General features: G+C 35.1%; 1 protein-coding gene across 2 annotated transcripts in view; it reads left to right on the forward strand.

The window, feature by feature from the left end:
* Nucleotides 1–21,343, forward strand: part of MRPL1 (mitochondrial ribosomal protein L1) — a 92,687-nt gene that overhangs the window by 32,495 nt on the left and 38,849 nt on the right. For both annotated transcript variants that reach the window (XM_036104731.2, XM_078068822.1), the window contains exons 6-7: nucleotides 987–1,098; nucleotides 17,641–17,747. In XM_036104731.2, coding sequence (XP_035960624.2) covers nucleotides 987–1,098; nucleotides 17,641–17,747 — 219 coding nt within the window. The remainder of the gene's footprint in view (nucleotides 1–986; nucleotides 1,099–17,640; nucleotides 17,748–21,343) is intronic.

Here is a 21,343-nt window from a genome sequence, read left to right on the forward strand (position 1 = left end):
TATTTAGGGAGTAAAGAATTTGGAAAAATAAGAATAATAACAGGAAGGTAAAATTCCAGAATCACTGCTTAATTTTGCCATGGTACAAGATTTTAGGGTTCACTGTGTAACCCCAAACCATGTCTTTGAATGACATATTATGGTAATATTATATGCAAAAAGAATCTGGTAAAATATTTGTTGTCCAAGCGGTATTATTCTAAAAAGTTGCTTTTTTGTAATCAACTAAATGTTTTTGTAATCATTTTGTAATCAACTAAATGTTTAAATGGAGTATATTGTAGTAGTCTAATAATTATTTCGGATGCTTGCCTGAATTAATTAAAACTGTCTTTTAAAAATTGGATATTATTCTTTTTGCTATTAAAATGGAATTAGAGTGTGGATAAATAAATTATAAATGAATTTGTCTTTGACCATCCCATTCCTCTTTTATTTTTAGTTATTGGAGGCAAATAGAATTTTAGTTTCAGTTCTTTGTGAAAATAATTATAGATTAGTTCTCTTGATGCTCTAAATTTAGGACAGCAGTGTGGTTGCTAGTGATTTGGTTGCTAGTGATTTGAGTATTATTAATTTAACATATGATATATTGCAAAATTTTCAGCATTGTTTCTTCAGTTTTAATGGACATATGAATTCAACTTTGTAGGATTATCTGAGCCATGTATACACATCAGTGCTATCTTCTAGCTGATTACACCTTTGCCTAGCATAACCCCACAGAAGAATTAAACCCAGTAAATGGGTTTTTGTTTTGTTTTGTTTTAAAGGATGTGGCTATTTTTAAAAGAGAACATCAGAAAATGTTTTGGTTCTAACGGTTTTCATAATTGGTAAATGTGTTTGTAGGATCTTTGAAGGAAAGAATTGTGCTTAATGTCTGTTTTCTAAATTATAAGGGAAATTACAACATTATACTTTATTTTCAGAAGGATAAAGCTTTTCATATAATCTAAGGTTATCTTTTTTCCCCTGATTTTCAGATTTTGGATGATGAAATTCAATCAGACTTTTATGTAGCTGTTCCAGAAATAATGCCCGAGCTTAATCCATTAAAGAAAAAGCTGAAAAAAAGATTTCCAAAACTAACTCGAAGTAAGGGAGAATTCTTTTTACTATTTTTATATGCTGTCAACAACTTTCTAATATGTATGTTTAGTTATAAAACAAAACTGCTAATATATATGTAGAGTAAATAATACGTTCTGGTATTTGGATTTCGTGTTGCGTAAGAACATGTGGATTTGATTTTTTTTTTTCTTTTGGCATTAATATTGGTAATCTAATAATTTGAAAACCTAGTTACTTTATGATACCAGTTCTTTAAATTTAGGCCATATTCAGGTTTGAAATTAATGACACATATTACCCATCAGGTATGTTATCATACTGTTTTATACTTATTTATCAATATAATATGTATGCTTATTTATGTCAGCATTCAACATATATATTTATATATTATATATATACACACGTTTATATACACATATATACATATATATGTATATGTATATATATGTATATATGTGTATATAAATGCTTACTGTGTACGTGGCTCTGTAGATATTTCCTTAAGGAACTTTCCCCTTATGGATATTTCCCCCTTACGAAATCTAGTAGGAGGTAATGTTGCTACATAAATAGCCATAGTGTTAAGTATTATATGATAAATTCACAGGATGCCAAAGGTGTTTAGTAGAGGAGGATTTCACACATTGTTGGGGAAATCAGAGAAGGCATGCTGAAGGAGATAACATTTAAACTGTAACTTGAGGGGCACCTGGCTGGCTCAGTCAGTAGAGCGTGAGACTCTTGACCTGGGGGTTGTGAGTTCAAGCCCTACGATGGGTATAGAGATTACTTAAAAATAAAAATAAAAAAATTTTTTTTTAAAAGATTTTATTTATTTATTTAATTGACAGAGAGAGACAGCGAGAGAGGGAACACAAGCAGAGGGAGTGGGAGAGGGAGAAGCGGGCTTCCTGCCGAGCAGGAAGCCCAATGTGGGGCTCGATCCCATGACCCTGGGATCATGACCTGAGCTGCAGGCAGTCGCTCAACCAACTGAGCCACCCAGGCACCCCTAAAAATAAAATCTTAGAAAAGAAAATAAACTGTAACTTGAAAGGGGTGCGTGGCTGGCTCAGTTGATAGAGCATGTGACTCTTGATCTCAGGGTTGTGAATTGAAGCCCCACGTTGGGTATGGAGCCTACTTAAACAAACAAACAAACATAAAAACTGTACCTTGAATAATTGGATGAATGGATTAAGGGTGGTATTATTTTATATAGAAGGAATCTATTAATGATATACATTGAAGTAAGTAGGATATTATAGGCCATGTACAAAAACTATCAGTTAATTCTCTTTGGCTTGTAGTGAATGGTACCCCTACATTGAAATGAAAGAAAATAATGGGAATCATATTGGAAGATGGATACCATATTGAGAAAAATCTTGAATAAGATCCTAAGAAGCTTGGACTTTTATTCTGTTTTTAGCAGGAATCTCTTAGAAGTTCTTATTATTTATTTATTTTTTAGTTTTTAGTTTTTTAAAGATTTTATTTATTTGAGAGAGAGAGCACAAGCAGGGTGAACGGCAGAGGGAGAGAGAAGCAGACTCCCTGCTGAGCAGGGAACCTGACGTGGGGCTCGATCCCAGGACCCCGGGATCATGACCTGAACCAAAGGCAGCTGCTTAACTGACTGAACCACCCAGGTGCCCCTCTTAGAAGTTTTTAAAATGGGGAGTTCCTTAGAGCTTTAATCTAGAGAGAATTTATAAGATGTATTGGCATTAATCAAAACTAGAAGTTGGGAGACCAGTTTAAGTGCAATTGCCAGAGACTAATAAAGGTATTATTTAAACTAAAGTCTTCATAATGAGACTGTAGTAAGGCGATTAATGTCAAAGACACTAGGTCTTTGTGCTACAGTTAGCAATGGACAGGTTGAGGGAGAGAGAGGTGGGGAGTCATATGATGCTGAGATTTTGAAGCCTAGGGATCTCCTAATAAGTTGATATTAATGGAAACAGGTAATAGATTAGGGAGGAGTATTAAGTTCATTTGCTGACATAGTTTGTTTTGGGTGTGCTGAATTTGGGGTAAATTTTGTAGTATAAACAGAACAAGTATTTCAAATTGTTTTAGTAGATTCGTGTTCAAATTTTAATTCAAGTTGAACTAATTCATCAAACATGATAGCCACTAATAACCTGAATTATAGATCGTGTTCGGTACTTTAAGCAAATTTAAATGTCCTCTCCGATTCTTTTATTGTTGTAGAATTTTATTTGTTTGTTTTTGGTAACCTGCACTGAATAACACATCCTTATTAGATATCTGACTGAGGTTTGGTACGTTTTGTTAGGGATATCCATTATGGGAGTATCTGTTGTCATGGAATCAGACTTATATTCTTTCCTAAGTAAAACCTGAAACTGAACATTATTTTAAAAATTTAAACCAGAATTACAGTTGAATTTGATGAAAATATTTTTCATAATTTTTTTTGCTTCTAATTAAATTCAAGCTCACTAAAACCAAACAATACTGAATATAGTCAATTAAAAGTGAAACTGAATACCAAATATATCAGTATCCTGTCATCTCCTTGCTTTACACAGTGAAATGATTTTTCATAGAAATTAACTTTGTCACCTTTGCTACTTTTCCATTCTCTAAATAATCCTTTTGGCCTCAATTTTCTTTATTCTTTAGCCTTGAGTTATTTTTATTACTGTTTTCATCATAAAACTTGAGACTATTTTTTAGCCTGAAAGGTTTTCAAATAATTTATTTCTTTATCTCAAATAAGAAAACTGTCCCTTTAAAATGTTTGTTTTTTTAATTGACTTTCCTTTATTTACACTTTCATAATGAGTCATAGCTTCCGTATACCATGGTCAAGTTTCCTAGGTATGTAGTCCCCCCGCTTCCATTTGCTTTAACAAAGCATGAAGAAATAGACCTTTCTCCTTCTCTAACATTGTCTTTTCACCCCCCGCCCACCCCCGCCCCAGGATCTGTTTAACAGCACTGGCAAAACATTTGTGTTCTTTAAACATGAAGACAAACGATTAACCTGTCAAAAATGTTAAAACAGAATACACCAGATGTGCATTAGAACAAATGAGGCTTGTATTATGCATTTTCAGAGCTTATTCCGATTTTTGTTTAGGAACATTTGATTCCCCTTATATCCAACAAAGACTTTAGGGTAAAATAGAAACTACATTTTGAGCAAATGGATGAAATTAAAAAACAAACAAACAAGCCCCTGCAGCTGAGCTCATTAGTTTCCCATTTTGTCTTACATTTTGTTTTACTAATGGGAGTGGGTGTAACTGTCTTGGCTGGATTGAGTGTGCACATTTTGCAGCATGTTTAATGCTGCATTTTTATTCATTTTATTTTAATTGCTTACGTAACTGTAGGCAAGTTCTCTATTTTTCAAATGCACATTTGGCTTCTTTTTCTAGTATTATTTCTTTTTTATTTTTTAAAAGCATTTAAAACTTGCTTTTTAAATTTCTTGGAAGAAATTGGGCTTCATTTTGCTTATCAACTAGCTTTTTTTCTTCCAATGTAAGTGCACTCTGAAATTCTTTCATCTTTAATATAGATATGTTTTATTGATAAATTGGATTTTTAAATTGCTAACCTATCTTTTAGCACTTACTAAACAAAAAATACGAGTATGAAAAATATCTTGACTTAATGGAATTAGTTTTTTATTATATATATTAACCCATGAATGGGTATTACGGCATATATGGAGAAAGTTGAATTCTTTTAAACCATGCTAAGTTATCGGCAGGTAGGTGGAAAAGGGACATGATTAGGAAATTGGACTCACTAATGTGTATTCCTCTTAACGCATAGAATTGAACATCAGGGCTCCAGTTGGAGTCTTGTCAAAAGGATGTGGTAGCAGTCTTGCCCAAAGAGTATCCATATCTACTGAGTAGGACACCGCTTTCTGTATGGAAGTTGGTGTTGTTAATCATATTTGAGACTAGTGGATGTGAACTTACTGAAACCTAATGTGAAATGTTTTTAATTCATAGATTGACATTCTGTACTTAAAGAGTATTGGTTGCATTATTGAAATAATTAGAACTCTTTGGTTATATAAAGAAACATACTAATACATAGAGAATTTTTGCACAGTAATGAATTTGAAATTTTCCAAATTTCCCCCCTCATGTATTAGTTTAAAAACTATGTGTGAAAGACTCCAATGATTATTATGAATAATTATAATTATTAGAGATGAATTATTGATATATTACAGCTGGTTCTATTATTCTTTCCTTCATTTCCTTTACTCTAGCTATAGTGGCCTCCTTGTGCTTTCTCACACACATTAAGTGTTCTTCCTTCTCTGATCTTTGGACTTATTGTCCCATCTGTCTGTAATGCTCGTTGCTTATTAGCTTGGTTCACTTCCTCATTCAAGTATCACCTAGACAGAGTGGCCTTCCATAACTATACTATATAAATTATTATTCCCCACGCTCCCTTATCACTGTATTTTTCATTGTTGCGATTTTTTATACTTTTTAGGACTTAACATGCTTAGCATCTTACTCTGGCAACCACCATATTGTTCTCGGTACTTATAGCTCGTTTTTGCCTTTTTGTGTGTTTGTTTGTTTTGTTTTTTAGATTACATATATAAGTGAAATCATATGGTATTTTCCTTTCTCTGACTTATTTCACTTAGCATAATACCCCCTGGGTCCATCCATGTTGTCACAAATGGCAAGGTCTCATACTTGTTTATGGCAGAGTAACATTCCATTGTATATATATACCACACCTTTTTTATCCATTCATCTATTGATGGACATTTGGGTTGCTTCTATATCTTGGCTATTGTAAATAATGCTGCAGTAAACAAAGGAGTGCATATATAAATTTTTTTGAATTAATGTTTTTATTTTCTTTGGGTAAATACCTGGCAGTGGAATGAATTACTGGATTGTATGGTATTTCTATCTTTAATTTTTTGAGGAACCTCCATACTGTTTTACACAGTGGCTGCACCAATTCACATTCCTACCAACAGTGTACAAGGGTTCCTTTTTCACCACATCCTCACCAGCGCTTGTTATGTCCTGTGTTTTTGATACTAGCCATTCTGGCCAGGTGTAAGGTGATGTCTCATTGTGGTTTTGATTTTCATTTCCCTATGATTAGTGATGTTGAGCATCTTTTCATGTGTCTTTTGGCCCTCTGCATGTGTTTTTTATAAAAATGTCTATTCAGATCCTGTGCCCATTTTTAATTGGATTGTTTTTCTGGTGTTGAGTTGTGTAAGTTCTTTATATATTTTGGCTATTAACCCACTATCTGATATATCATTTGTACATATCTTCTCCCACTCAGTAGGTTGCCTTTTCATTTTGTTGATGATTTTCTTCACTGTGCAAAAGCTTTTTATTGTTTTAGTGTAGTCCCATTAGATTATTTTTGCTTTTGTTTCCCTTGCCTGACGAGACATATCTAGAAAAATGTTGCTAAGGTTGATGTCAGAGATTACTGCCTATGTTTTCTTCTGGAGTTTTATGGTTTTAGGTCCCACATTTAGGTCTTTAACCCATTTTGAGTTTATTTTTGTGTATGGTGTAAGAGTGGTCCAGTTTCATTCCCTTGCATGTAGCTGTCCACTTTTCCCAGCACTATTTATTAAAGAGATTGTCTTTTCTGCATTGTATATTCTTGGCCCCTTTCTCGATTAATTGACCATGTAAGTGTAGGTTTATTTCCTTCTTTTTTTTTTGGATCTTTAAAATCTCCTTTTTATTTATTTATTTTTCCATTTTCAAGATATGCTTTTATTTCTATGCATTTTTTTATTATGTTAATCACCATACATTACATCATTAGTTTTTGATGTAGGGTTCCATGATTCATTGTTTGCATATAACTCCCAGTACTCCATTCAGTATGTGCCCTCTTTAATACCCATCACCAGGCTAACCCATGCCCCCACCCCCTCCCCTCTAGAGCCCTCAGTTTGTTTCTCAGAGTCCATAGTCTCTCATGGTTCATCTACCCCTCCGATTTCCCCCCCTTCATTTTTCCCTTCCTACTATCTTCTTTTTTATAACATACAATGTATTATTTGTTTCAGAGGTACAGGTCTGTGATTCATCACTCTTACACAATTAACAGCACTCACCATAGCACATACCCTCCCCAATATCTATCACCCAGCCACCCCATCCCTCCCACCCCCCACCACTCCAGCAACCCTCAGTTTGTTTCCTGAGATTAAGAATTCCTCATATCAGTGAGATCATATGATACATGTCTTTCTCTGATTGACTTATTTCGCTCAGCGTAATACCCTCCAGTTCCATCCACACCATTGCAAATGGCAAGATTTCATTCCTTTTAATGGCTGCATAATATTCCATTGTATATATATACCACATCTTCTTTATCCATTCGTCTGCCGATGGACATCTTGGCTCTTTCCACAGTTTGGCTATTGTGGACATTGCTGCTGTAAACACTGGGGTGCACATACCCCTTTGGATTCCTACATTTGTATCTTTGGGATAAATCTCCAGTAGTGCCATTGCTGGGTTGTATGGTAGCTCTATTTTCAACTTTTTGAGAACCTCCATATTATTTTCCAGAGTGGTTGCACCAGCTTGCATTCCCACCAACAGTGTAGGAGGGTTCCCCTTTCTCCGCATCCCCGCCAACATCTGTTGTTTCCTGACTTGTTAATTTTAGCCATTTCCCCTGCTGTCTATCTTCCTGAATATTGCCTCGGATTCACTTCTCCGCACGTCCTACCTTCCAGAAAGCGGTCCCTTGTCTGTTCAGAGAGTTGCTGCTATTATTTTCTTCTATCTCCTGTTGAGTTCGTAGGTGTTCAGAATGGTTTGATCCCTATCTGGCTGAATTCCTGGGACCAGACGAAATTTAGGTCTCCTACTCCTCCGCCATCTTGGTCCTCCCCAGTGTAGGTTTATTTCTGAGCTGTCTGTCCTGTTCCATTGATCCATGTGCCTGTTTTTGTGCCAGTACCATACGTTTCTGATTACTACAGCTTTGTAGTATATCTTGAAATCTGGGATTGTGATATCTCCAGCTGTGTTCTTTTTTTTTCAAGATTGCTTTGGGTATTCAGGGTCTTTTGTGGTTCCATACACATTTTAGGATTCTTTGTTCTAGTTCTGTGAAAAATGTTGATATTGATAGGTATTCTATTCAATCTGTAAATTGCTTTGGGTGGTGTGGACATTTTAACATATTACTTAATTTTAACATAATATTAATTCCTTCAGTACATGAACATGAAGTATCTTTCTGTTTGTTTGTGTCATCTTCAGTTTCATCCGCGTTTTATAATTTTCAGTCTTTCACCTCCTTGATCAAATTTATTCCTAGGTATTTTATTCTCTTTTGGTGCAATTGTAAATGGGATTATTTTCTTAATTTCTCTTTCTGCTACTTCATTGTTAGTATATAGAAATGCAACAGATTTCTTTATATTAATTTTGTATCCTGTAAGCCTACTGAATTCATTTATTTTTTTTAAAGATTTTATTTATTTGAGAGAGGGAGCTAGCATTAGCAGAGGGAGGGGCAAAGGGAGAGAGAAAAGCAGACTTCCTACAGAGTGCAGAGCCCAATGAAATGAACTTTCATAGTTCATTTATTGAATAGCCCAATCTCCCAGGACCCTGAAGTCATGATAGCTGAAGTCAGATACTTAACCAACTGAGCCATCCAGGCAACCCTCATTTATTACTTTTAATAGTTTTTGGTGGTCTTTAGGGTTTTCTGTATAGTATTATATCATCTGCCAATAGTAACAGTTTTCTTCTTCCTTACCGGTTTGGGTGCCTTTTATTTATTTATTTTTTTTCTTGTCTGATTGCTGTGGCTAGGACTTCCAGTAGGTGTTGAATGAAAGTGGCAAGAGTGGTCATCCTTATCTTATTCCTGATTTTTGAGGAAAAACTCCCAGTTTGTCACCATTGAGTATAGTGTTAACTGTAGATTTGTCATATTTGGCCTTTATTAGGTTGAGGTATGTTCCTTCTATATCGATGTTGTTGAGAGTTTTTATCATGAGCGGATGTTGAAATTTGTTACTGTTTTTTCTGTATCTACTAAGATAATCAGATGATTTTCATCTTTCATTTTATATTTTTTGTTGTGGATGTGTATTTGGTTCCTCTCATTAGAGCATGAGCATTTTTTGGTTTTGTTCACTATTTTATTCCCATGGCCTAGAGTAATATGTGGCACATAGTGGAACTTAACAAATATTTGTACAACGAATGCACATTTAATGCACCATTCAGTTGATAGTAGATACAGCATTAAATTAATCAACTGAGGAGTGAATTATCTACCACTTATAGATTTTTTTGGATTAGAATAATTGTATGTACAGTTATTGAGTATCTACTACGTCTCAAGCCTTGAGTGTGGTGAGTATGAACAAGACAGACAAGGTCCTTACTGTCACAGAACTAACAGTTTTTGTTTTTTGCAGCAGGCAAACTGGTTTAATTTAATATTTAATCATGCTCAGATTCTCTAGTTAAACAAAAGAACAAAAAACAAAACACATAGCCCCAAAACCTTTATTTGATTTAGCTATCCTTTCTAGCTACGATCTTATCTTCTCTGTTGTTTTATACGAAGTTTTCTAAACAAGTGGTCTTCACTGGTTGGGTGTCTCCATTTCCTTTCCAAGTGTTATTCTTTCTTACATCCTTCTGTCTCGTAATTCAACTAAAATGTTGCTCTCAGTAATAATCATCAGTCTTTCTTTTACCACATTCAAAGATCTCTTTTTAGAAGTTTTTTTTTGTTTCTTGAGACTTTATTTTACACTGTATGATCTTTACCTTTCTTACTAACTGTTCCTACTTTGTTTGGAAAACAAACTTTGGCTGTCTTGTTTTATTCTACTTGCTTCTTCCCTGTGGTATTCTTGGGTAAAGAAGAAAAGAGAATATTAGGGTGAAATACCTGATCATATAGTTTAGTACTGATTATGTTCATTATGGAAATTGATAGAATTAGAGGAAGAGAAAGGGAAAGGAAGAACGAGGAGAGAAGTAGAAGAACATAAAGGTACAGAGAAAAGAGAAAGTGAAGAAGAGAGCAATTACATAGCAGTAAGGGCTAGCAGAGGCCTAGAAATAGCAGTGAAGATTTAACATTGGGCTATATTGAAAAGCAGAATAGAATAGCAGTTAATATAAACCTCTTGGTCTTGGGTTTATCACTGACCTTGAACCAGTTTTTTAACATTTTTGTGCCACTATTTATTCATCTACAAAATGGGTTTCATAATAACATCTCTCTATAGTGTTTTTGTTATAGTGTATGTAAGAGCTTAGCACAGGCTGGGTGATAAGTACATAATATAAATGAACTGCAATTATTATTGACTCCCTACAATTTAGGTACAAATACCTAAATTTGTACCTTAGGTACAAATACCTAAGGTAGCTACTTATTCTCCGCAATTAATTTAGGAGTATTCATTCTTTTTCATGCCTTCATATATCATTTCTACTTTCATAGTTCATTTATTGAATAAGTACATAACAATTGAGTACCTACTATGTGCCAGGCAGTGCACTTAGTACTGAGGGTTGAAAGATAAAAAGATAGTTCCCATCTTTAAGGAGATAAAAATTGAGGCGAGAGAGACAAGAACAAACTGCTGCACTAAAATGCAGAAAGTGTACTAGTGTACAGTATACAAAGTGCTGAGAGGAGTGAGGGACTACTTTGTAGAATCAGATTATATAAAGAAGATAGCAGTTAAGTTGAGAGGTTAAGCATGAATAAGTATTTTCTTTTCTGACATGCATGGGGAGAACATTCCAGGTAGAGGAAATGGCCTATACTAATGCACAAAAGTATGAGAAACTCAGTTGTGTTCAGGAAATTATAAATACCTTTCTATCATTTGGCACATAATATTTTATCAGATAGTGGTGGTCAGTGGGGTTAGACAGCAGCAATAGGCAGTGGGCCAGATCACCAAGGGCTTTGCGTGACATACTGTGGAGATTAGATTTTATCCTTTATGCAGTTAGGAGCCATTGAAAAGTGTTGCTCAGAATAATGGTGTAAAATTTGCATATTAGAATGACTCTATGTGGGAGCTGTTTAAGTGATAGTGTGGTAATAGGGAAATGATGAAACTCAAACAGACCAGTAGGAGGCTAATGCAGTAGTCTAAGTAAAAGATGAATAAGGACAGAATTTGAGCAGTGGCAATAAAGACAGAGAGGAGGAAAGCTGTTGTGGGATATTGAGGAGGCAGAATGAACAGGAATTACTGATTAGATGTGGGAGGTAAGGGAGAGGGAGGAATCTAGAATGATTCCCTGATTTCTGTTGTGAGTAACCAAGTGTATACTTTGAAACATATAGGAGGTGAAACAGGTTTGGTCATGATCATAATATCAGGTGATGGAGGGAAGATGGAGTTAGGCTGGCACATATTTATTCTGTTTTCCTGGAAGTCAGTATTAAGATGAAGTAGGTTGTGATAAATAAATATGCACATTGTAATCTCTAGAGTAAGTAAAAAACATACATAAAGAGATGCAGGTTAAAACTAAGTAGAGGAATAGAAAATAAAAAAGATATACTAAAATATTTTTGTTTAAAAGAAAAGAAGGCAGTAAGGAAGAACAGAGGAACATATGAGATGAGACAAATAGAAAACACGTCAAAATAAAGACCTAAATCTAGCCATATCATTAGTTTTAATTGGAAATGGAATGGATAAACATTCCACCCAAAAGTCAGAGATTATAAAACAAAGAAAAAAGAATCCAATTATATGGTGTTTACAGGAGACACACTTTATATTCAAACACACAAATAGACTGAAAGCAAAATGATAGATAAAGATATACCATGAAGGGCACCTGGGTGGCTCAGTCAGTTAAGCGTCTGCCTTCAGCTCAGGTCATGATCTCAGGGTCCTGGGATGGAGCCCCACATCAGCCTCCCTGCTCTGCAGGGAGCCTGTTTCTTTTTCTCCCTCTGCCTGCCACTCTCCCTACTTGAACTCTTTCTGTCTCTCTATCAAATAAATAAATAAAATCTTTAAAAAAAAAAAAAAGATATACCATGAAAGGAGTAAGCATTAGTGACTTGGATTGACTATATTAATACCAGACAAAATAGACTTTTGAGACAAGGACTGTTAGGAACAACTTTATGCCAATGAAATGGGCAAATTCCTTGTAAGACACAGATCACCAAAGTGTCTAGAAGATAATAGAAAATCTACATGGATCTATATTAGCTGAAGAAATTGAATTAGTAATTTACAGCTTCCCACAGTGAAAAGTTCAGGACCACATGACTTCTTACAGGTGAATTCTATCCAACATTTAAGGCAAAAATAATACCAATCCATTAAACGTCTTTTAGAAAATAATGGGGAAGGAACACTTACCAACTTATTTTATGAGCTCAGCATTACCCTGATATCAGAGGTAGACAAGGACATCACAAGCAGAGAAAACAACAGACCAATATCCCTCATGAACATAGAAGCACAAATGCTTAACAAAATATTAATTGAATCTGGCAGTATGTTTTTATGTATATATGTATGTATGTATTAAAGGTTAGTAAACATTAACCAAGAAGATTTATTCTAGGATTACAAAGTTAGTTTGACATCTGAACATCAATATAATATATCATGTTAATAGAATAAAGGAAATAGACCTTAAGATCATCTCAGTAGATGCAGGGAAAACATTTGACAAAATCTAATAGCCGTTCATGCTAAGAACTCAGAATACTAGAAATAGAAGTGAACTTCCTCAGCTTGATAAAGCACATCTATGAAAAATCAACAGCTCATATCATTCTTAGTGATGAGACCATTAAGACTGAATGCTTTCTGCCTAAAGTCAGGAACAAGGTAAAGATTTGTGTTCTCACCACTTATGTTCAGCATTGTATTAAAGTTCAGTGAAATAAAGGGCATACATATAGGAAAGGAAGAAATAAAACTGTCTTCATGCCCAGAAGTTAGGATTCTAAGTGAGTGAATTCTTTTTTTTTTTTTAAAGATTTTTTATTTATTCACTTGAGACACAGAGATATAGACAGAGAGAGAGAACACGAGCAGGGAGAGAGGCAGAGGGAGAGGGAGAAGCAGTCTCCCCGCTGAGCCAGGAGCCTGATGTGGGGCTCGATCCCAGGACCCTGGGATCATGACCTGAGCCGAAGGCAGACGCTTAACCATCTGAGCCACCCAGGCGCCCTAAGTGAGTGAATTTAGTGAGGTTAAAGTATTTAAGATCAATACACAAAATCAACTGTATTTCTATACCAGCAATAGCCAATCAAAATGAAATTTATAAAACAGTTCCTTTAATAAGAGCATAAAAAGTCAAATAAAAGAATAATAAATCAAAATAAGGAATAAATTTAACAAAAGATGCAGGACCTACTTACAGAAAACTGCTAACTGTTGCTAAAAGTATCAGGAATACCTCAGTAAATAAAGGTACATGGCATTGCTGTGGATTTGAAGGATAATATTGTTAAGAGGGATTTTTCCTACATTTTGTACAGATTTAGTACAGTCCAATCAAGCTCCCAGAAGCTTAAAAAAAAAATTTTTTTTTTTTTTGGAAATTGACAAACTCATTCTAGTATATAAGTAGAAATACAAAGGACCTAGAATAAAAAATGTTTTTAAAAAGGAAGAACAGAATTGGAGGACCTGCATTAGCTGATTTAAGACTTTAGTCTATAGTAATCAAGACAGTGTGGTATAGCATAAGGATGGATGTGTATAGATCAGACATTGAGAGGTAAAAAATAGACCCAAGCCTAAGGTACAACTGATTTTTGACAAAGGTACTAAGATTATATGGGGGAAAGAACAGTTTTCAGTGAATGTATCTAAAATAACTGGATATCCCTTTCCTCCCATCAAATATAAAAATTAATTAAAAATGGATCACAGATCTAATTGTAAGGGTTAAAGCCATTAAATTCTAGAAGAAAATTTTCTGGAAGAAAATCTTTTTTTTTTTTTTTTTTTTTTTAATTTTTTTTTTATTTAAAGATTTTTATTTATTTTTTGACAGAGAGAGAGAGAGACAGTGAGAGAAGGAACACAAGCAGGGGGAGTGGGAGAGGGAGAAGCAGGCTTCCCTGCCGAGCAAGGAACCCGATGTGGGGCTCGATCCCAGGACCCTGGGATCATGACCTGAGCCGAAGGCAGATGCTAAACAGCTGAGCCACCCAGGCGCCCTGGAAGAAAATCTTTATGGCCCTAGATTAAGCAAAGATTTCTTAGGACACAAAAAGCATGAGCCATAGAAGAACTTGCTAAAATGGACTATCAATATTAAAAACTTGGCTCATGGGAAGACGCCACTAAGAAAATGAAAAAGACAAGCCACAGTTTGGGGGAAAATATTTGCTACATATTTATCTGACAAAGGACTTATTTCTAGAATATACAAAGAACTCTTATAACTCAGTAAGAAGACTATTTAAAAAGGGGGCAAAAGAACTGAGCAGACAGTTTACAAAATAAGATATACAATTGGCCATTAAGGACTAGAAATGATGCTCAACATCTTGGTCATTAGGTAAATGCAAATTAACATCGACAAACTTTGCTTATAAGACAAAGGTAGAAAAGGGAATATGTAAAGTCAAAGAAAGATTTTATTTGTTTTGGGATGGAATTGGCCTGAAAACTCAAATCTGCGTTATTACCCCCAATCTATCACTTTTTTTCTGGTTTCTTATTCTAACTGTACACACACTGTATATTTTTTTTTTCAATACTCCATCAGAACCTTCTCTTCAGTATGTTTTAATGAAAAACTATTTCTGTTTTCTTCCTAAGCCCTGGTCTTTCACACTCATTATTACAATGTCACTATGAGATCAGACTCAAAATTATGAAGTCATTTATTTGTTCATTCTTTCAGCAAAAATTTGTCCTTTTGTACTCCCACTAATTACCTACCTGCATCTAGACAGAGATATCAAGTACATGGTTGGAGATCATGAGAGAGATTGTGGCTGGAGATGTAAATTTGGTAGTTCTTGGTGGATAAATTGTTTTTAAAGCCATGTATCTGGATGAGATTGCTTAAGGTATGATTGAGTAGAAAGACAAGTCAAAAACTGAGCCCTGAGGTAGTTTAATCTTTGTAAGTCACCTAGGTGAGCTGAGGGTGAGGTGGCCCGCCAACAAATTGAGTGGAACAGCCAGTGAGAGCAGTGTTTCAGAGGACAAGTCAGGATATTTTAGGGAAAAAGAGAGATATACGCTGAACTGCTCTTGATAGGTCAAGTCAGAGGAACATTGAGAAATGATTAATGGATTTGTCATTGTGAAGGTCATTGGTGACCTTGACAATATTATTTTCAGTGGATGATAACCTGATTCAAGTAGATTTAAGAGAAAATGGAAGGAGAAGAAGTAGAGAGAGAAAGGATAGACAGCTGTTTTGAGAACTTAAACTCTTAAGGGAAGTATTGGTCACTGGAAGACAATATGAAGTTGTAGACTTATTTTAAGATGGGAGATTTTATAGCAAGTTTGTAAGCTGATGATGATGATTTAGAAAAGCATGTCTAAGAAAATCGACGGTGTAGTAGAGAGAAGGGAGGGGTGGGATCCAGTGCACAAATTAAGAGGGTTGGCCTTTGCTGAGAGCATCGACTCTTGATTCACCATGACAGAAAGGAAGGCATTGTGGTTAACATAATTCTTGAGCTCTCACTATGTAGAAGGCACTATTCTTGAGAAACAAGCTTAAGTAGAGATATAAATGATTTAACCAGTTTCCTGTTTTTTTGTATATCACTTTTAGCATTTACTGTTTTATTATACTGTTTTTCATACTGTTTAATACTAGTTACATCAGAATTTGATACTAAAAAAAGGTAGCATTTTTTTGGCGGTAGTTCCAAATGCAAGTCCCTTTTCTCCCCATCAATTACAATTAGATTGTAAGCTCCTTGTGGATAATTGCTTTCATTTACAGTGAAGTGCTCCTGAGCCATACTGAACAACTCCCCAGATGATCCTTGGCAGTAATGTATGCTGAAGATATACTGTACTCTCTATATAATGAGATCTTCATGTTGACTTATCATGGGAAGAATTATTGGAGACATATAAGAGTGGTGTGTCTTTAGCACATTCCTTTTCAAATAATATTTTCTATGTACAAAATTGAAAAATTTTCAAGTTAATGTATGTTGTCATGAAATATTAAAAGCTTGTATTTTTTTTGTATTAAATTTGAGTTAAATGTTAATGACTAAAAATTTGGAAGGTACAGTTTATTTTTGAAGTCTTCTGTGTGATCTGTTGAAAATTCTTAATTTTTACCTTGACTTCATTTTCTCCTTTCTATATTCAGTTGTACTTCTTTTTCTACCATAATGGAGGACAAAGTGACATTAGAATCCAAAAAATTGAGTTTCAATTCTTAACTCTTTTTTCATGCCAGCTTCTGTAGCCATTTATGCAGTAATGAACTGCCTCTAGACTATCACATGAGAAGGGAGGGGTGGGATCCAGTGCACAAATGAAGAGGGTTGGCCTTTGCTGAGAGCATCGACTCTTGATTCACCATGACAGAAAGGAAGGCATTGTGGTTAACATAATTCTTGAGCTCTCACTATGTAGAAGGCACTATTCTTGAGAAACAAGCTTAAGTATAGAGATATAAATGATTTAACCAGGTTCCTATTTTTTTGTATATCACTTTTAGCATTTACTGTGATTATTATTTCTATTGCTAAATCTTGTGACTTCTAGTACCTTTCCCTTTTTTATGGTAAGGCAGGTCAGGTGAGTTTCACATGAAAGTAGGTAAAAACTTCCTAAAAGATTTCAAGACTGTACTGTTTGCTCTTATCACAGAAAATATTATAGATTTTAATTTGTCCTTAGGTTTCTAAAGGGTGATAAGCATCATCCTTGCATATACTTATTTATTGGTGTGCAACAATATTACCACAAATTTAGTGGCTTAAAACAACACACGTTTACTATCTATTGGTTTCTCTGTGTTGGGAATGTGTGTACACCTAAGCTGGGTCCTCTGCTTCAGTGTCTCATAAAGCTTCAGTCAAGGCATCAGTCAGGGCTGTGGTTTCATCTGAGACTTAACTGGGGAAAGATCCACTTCTGGACTCATGTGGCTTTGGGGCAGGATTCAGTTCCTTGCAGGCTGCTAGGTTGAGGGCATCAGTTTCTTGTCTTGGGGCCCTTTTCCTATGTCAGCTTAAAACATTGCAGCTGCTTCTTCAAAACCAGTAAAGAAGAGAGTCTCCTCCAAGATGGGCATTACAATTTTATGTAACGTAGTCATGTTCATATAAACATCCTGTCTCTTGGTTAGAAGCAAGTTGCAGCTCCCATCCACATTCAAGAGGAGGGGGTCACAAAAGGGCATGAAACCAGGAAATGGGCATCACAGAGGCCGCTCTATAAAGTCTTTCTGCTATAACTTGTTTGCTGTATCTTAATATAGGATGAATGTTTCTCTTACTCAGTAATTTTTGTTACTTATATGTAGTGATAACTGGATTTTTAATTTTTCTAACCAGATTCCATTGGCCGTGACATCCCCAAAATGCTTGAATTATTTAAAACTGGACATGAAATTAAGGTAGATGAAGAAAGGGAGAACTTTCTCCAGACCAAAATAGCAACAGTAAGTTACAATGGAAATTGTTATTAAATAACCATCTTTTTTTTTTTTTTTTTTTTTGCTTGAGTGACTGATAATTTATAATATAATATGCCAGTCCTTTGAACTTGTTCTTGGCACTAACATCAGCAGTAGCAGTAAATATACAGAGAGATAATTTCTTTTTATTCTGTATATTGAACTCATAAATTTTAATGGTATTTGAGAATTCCTTCATGTGCCACTCAGTGATACTGTATTTTGTCTTATTTTATTGTTCTATGTATGTATTTTTTGCTCTGTAATATTCTAAGTGTATTGAGAGTAGGGATAGATCTTGTATATCCCCTGTGGAACATTGCATAATGCTGAGTGCATAGTAGGTATTTAATGCTACTATACTGGAATTGAGTAATTTGCTTTGTTTTTATGAATTGTTTTGATTATCCCTGCTTGTGTTTTAAAAACTGCCTACTTATAGAAGATGCTGGAAATCAACTCTCAAAGCTATTTTTTTTGGACTCTGATATAGATATGTCAGGTTTATAGGACTATGTTTTTAGATATAGTTATTTCCTAATATCTTCTTTATGCTGAGGAATCTCTAAAATACTTTTTACTGTTCAGTAACCATAGGAATAATAGTGATATTGATAATAAAATTTAAACAGTGCCTAGCAAGTGCCAGGCACTATTCTAAACACTCTTCATTTCATACATTCTCTCTCTTAATCTTCAACACTATGAGAGGACAAATTATCATCCCCATTTTATGGATGAAGGCCAAAGAGGTTAAATAATCTTTCCAAGGTCTCACAGCTAGTATGAGGCAGAATAGGTATTTGAACGTTGGCAGTCTTTTTAAGAGTCCAGGCTTTTTGCCCAAAACCATCTTGCCTCAGGCCTGGAATTACTTGAATAGCTGTTATTCCTCTTCCCATCCTGCTTTTAGAGGAATTCTGCATTATAGCCCACAGCTAGTAGTCCAGGCTAATTGAGCTATGCCCCACTATAGATCATCAGAAGTAGAGAAAAGGTACTTAGCTAGTTTTATGGAAGGAAAACTTGCTTTAGAAAGAGGGCAAAACAGTGTAATCCAGTCAGGGATTGGGAAAGCCCTCATTGCTGTCATTACATCAGAGCTCGGCATCAATTGTGTGGCATTGTGTTCTGCTAAAATCTGATGTTGCACTTCCCTTATTTCCAAAAGGCCCTTGGCAGTGCTTCTTGTTTGTTAGGGATGATAACACTGTAATATACAAAAATGAAAAAAATGGAAATTTTAAGAAAATATTGTAAAGCTGTAGAGTCTTAGGTTTGAATACCTGTTCTGCTCCTTATGGGATGGCAGACTTTAAACAAGTTTCTTAATGTTGTGTCTCCAATTCCTGAGCTATCGAATTTACATAGTAATATTTATTTCACAATGTGGTTTTGAAGATTAAATAAAAATTTGAAATGGTAGCAGCAATTGTTAGTGTTTTTTGTTTTTAGAGATTCATTTTATTTTATTTTAGAGAGAGGGGGAGGGGCAGAGGGAGAGACTCTTCAAGAAGATTCCCCTCTGAGTGGGGATCCCAACACAGGGCTTGATCCCACAGCCCGTGAGATCATGACCTGAGCCAAAACCAAGTTGGATGCTCAACTGACTGAACCACCCAGGTGCCCCATTGTTACGGTTTTGGTTGGACTTTTGGGGACTATAGGACATCTTTATAAGACTATTTCTTTTCAGCTGGATCTTTTCTTTTTGTTAAGTAATATTTTCAGTAGTTAATAGTTTATATGGATCCTGACTCTGTATAAGAAACTGTGGCATCTCATTTATTCTTCTCAACAAATACCATAGTTCTTAAGTGATTACATGAGCTCCAGGTCAGACTACTTGTATCATTTAGAGGTAGAATGTTTTTTCTTAATGAAAAATAAATTAATTTCTGTGTTTAAGAGAATCTTTTTGAATACTACTTAAATATTACAGTATTATATAGTATAGCAGATTAAGAGAGTGGATTTTAGATTTATACTCTCTGGATTCATATCCTAGTTCCAGATTGGAATTGTGTTCCCTTGCTCTCTGAGCCTCAGTTTTCTCCCCATTCCCCATTTCCCCTAAATGCAAAATGAGGTTAATAATGATGCATATTTTCTAGGCTAGGAAGGAGTAGTTGAAATAATGACTATAAAGCAGACTTCTACTTCTGACTAACATGGAGTAACAGGGACCTGATTTACTCTTTCACCTAAGATAATCAGCATTACCTTGGTACCAAAATCAGGCAAAGAAAGATACAGTCCAGTATCATTCATGAAAAATAGATGTTAAAATTATAAACTAAATTTTAGCCAGTGGAATCCAGCAATATATATGAAAAAAGGATAACATGTCATCACCAAGTAGGGTTTATCCTAGGAATACTGTTAGTTTAACATTCAATGATCAATCATTAAAATTCACCATATTAACAAACTATAAATCAAAAGCTGTCTGATTATCTCAGTAGATACAGAGAAAGCATTTGACAGAATCCAACATTCATTCCTGATTAAAAAGTCTCAGCAAAGTAGGAATAGAAGTTAATGTCCTCAACCTGATAAAAGGCATCTAAGAAAAACCAACAGCTAACATTATTTTTTTTTTATTTCTGATTTGAATGGAAATGCCTCTAGTGTTTTTTGTTTTTTTTTAATTTTATTATGTTAGTCACCATACAATACATCATTAGTTTTTGATGTAGTGATCCATGATCCATTGTTTTCGTATAACACCCAGTGCTCCATGCCCTCCTTAATACCCATCCCCCCACCCTCCTCCCCTCTAAAACCCTGTTTGTTTCTGAGTCCATAGTCTCTCATGGTTCATCTCTCCCTTCGAGTTCCCTCCCTTCATTTTTCCCTTCCTTCTCCTAATGTCCTCCATGCTATTCCTTATGTTCCACAAATAAGTGAAACCATATGATAATTGACTTTCTCTGCTTGACTTATTTCACTTAGCATAATCTCCTCCAGTCCCATCCATGTTGATGTAAAAGTTGGGTATTCATCCTTTCTGATGGCTGAGTAATATTCCATTGTATATATGGACCACATCTTCTTTATCCATTCATCTGTTGAAGGGCATCTCGGCTCTTTCCACAGTTTGGCTATTGTGGACATTGCTGCTATGAACATTGGGGTGCATATGGCCCTTCTTTCACTACATCTGTGTCTTTGGGGTAAATACTCAGTAGTGCAATTGCTGGGTCATAGGGTAGCTCTATTTTTAATTTTTTGAGGAACCTCCACACTGTTTTCCAAAGTGACTGTACCAACTTGGATTCCCACCAACAGTGTAAGAGGGTTCCCCTTTCTCCACAACCTCTCCAACATTTGTTGTTTCTTTCCCTGTCCATTTTTGCCATTCTAACTGGTGTAAGGTAGTATCTCAGTGTGGTTTTGATTTGGATTTCCCTGATGGCTAATGATGATGAACATTTTTTCATGTGTCTGTTATCCATCTGTATGTCTTTTTCAGAGAAGTGTCTTTTCATATCTTCTGCCCATTTTTTGACTTGATTATTTGTTTTTTGGGTGTTGAGTTTGAGAAGTTCTTTATAGATCTTGGATACCAGCCCTTTATC

The sequence above is a fragment of the Halichoerus grypus genome, chromosome 3 (assembly GCF_964656455.1).
Source record: "Halichoerus grypus chromosome 3, mHalGry1.hap1.1, whole genome shotgun sequence".
In the NCBI taxonomy this organism is placed as follows: Eukaryota; Metazoa; Chordata; class Mammalia; order Carnivora; family Phocidae; genus Halichoerus; species Halichoerus grypus.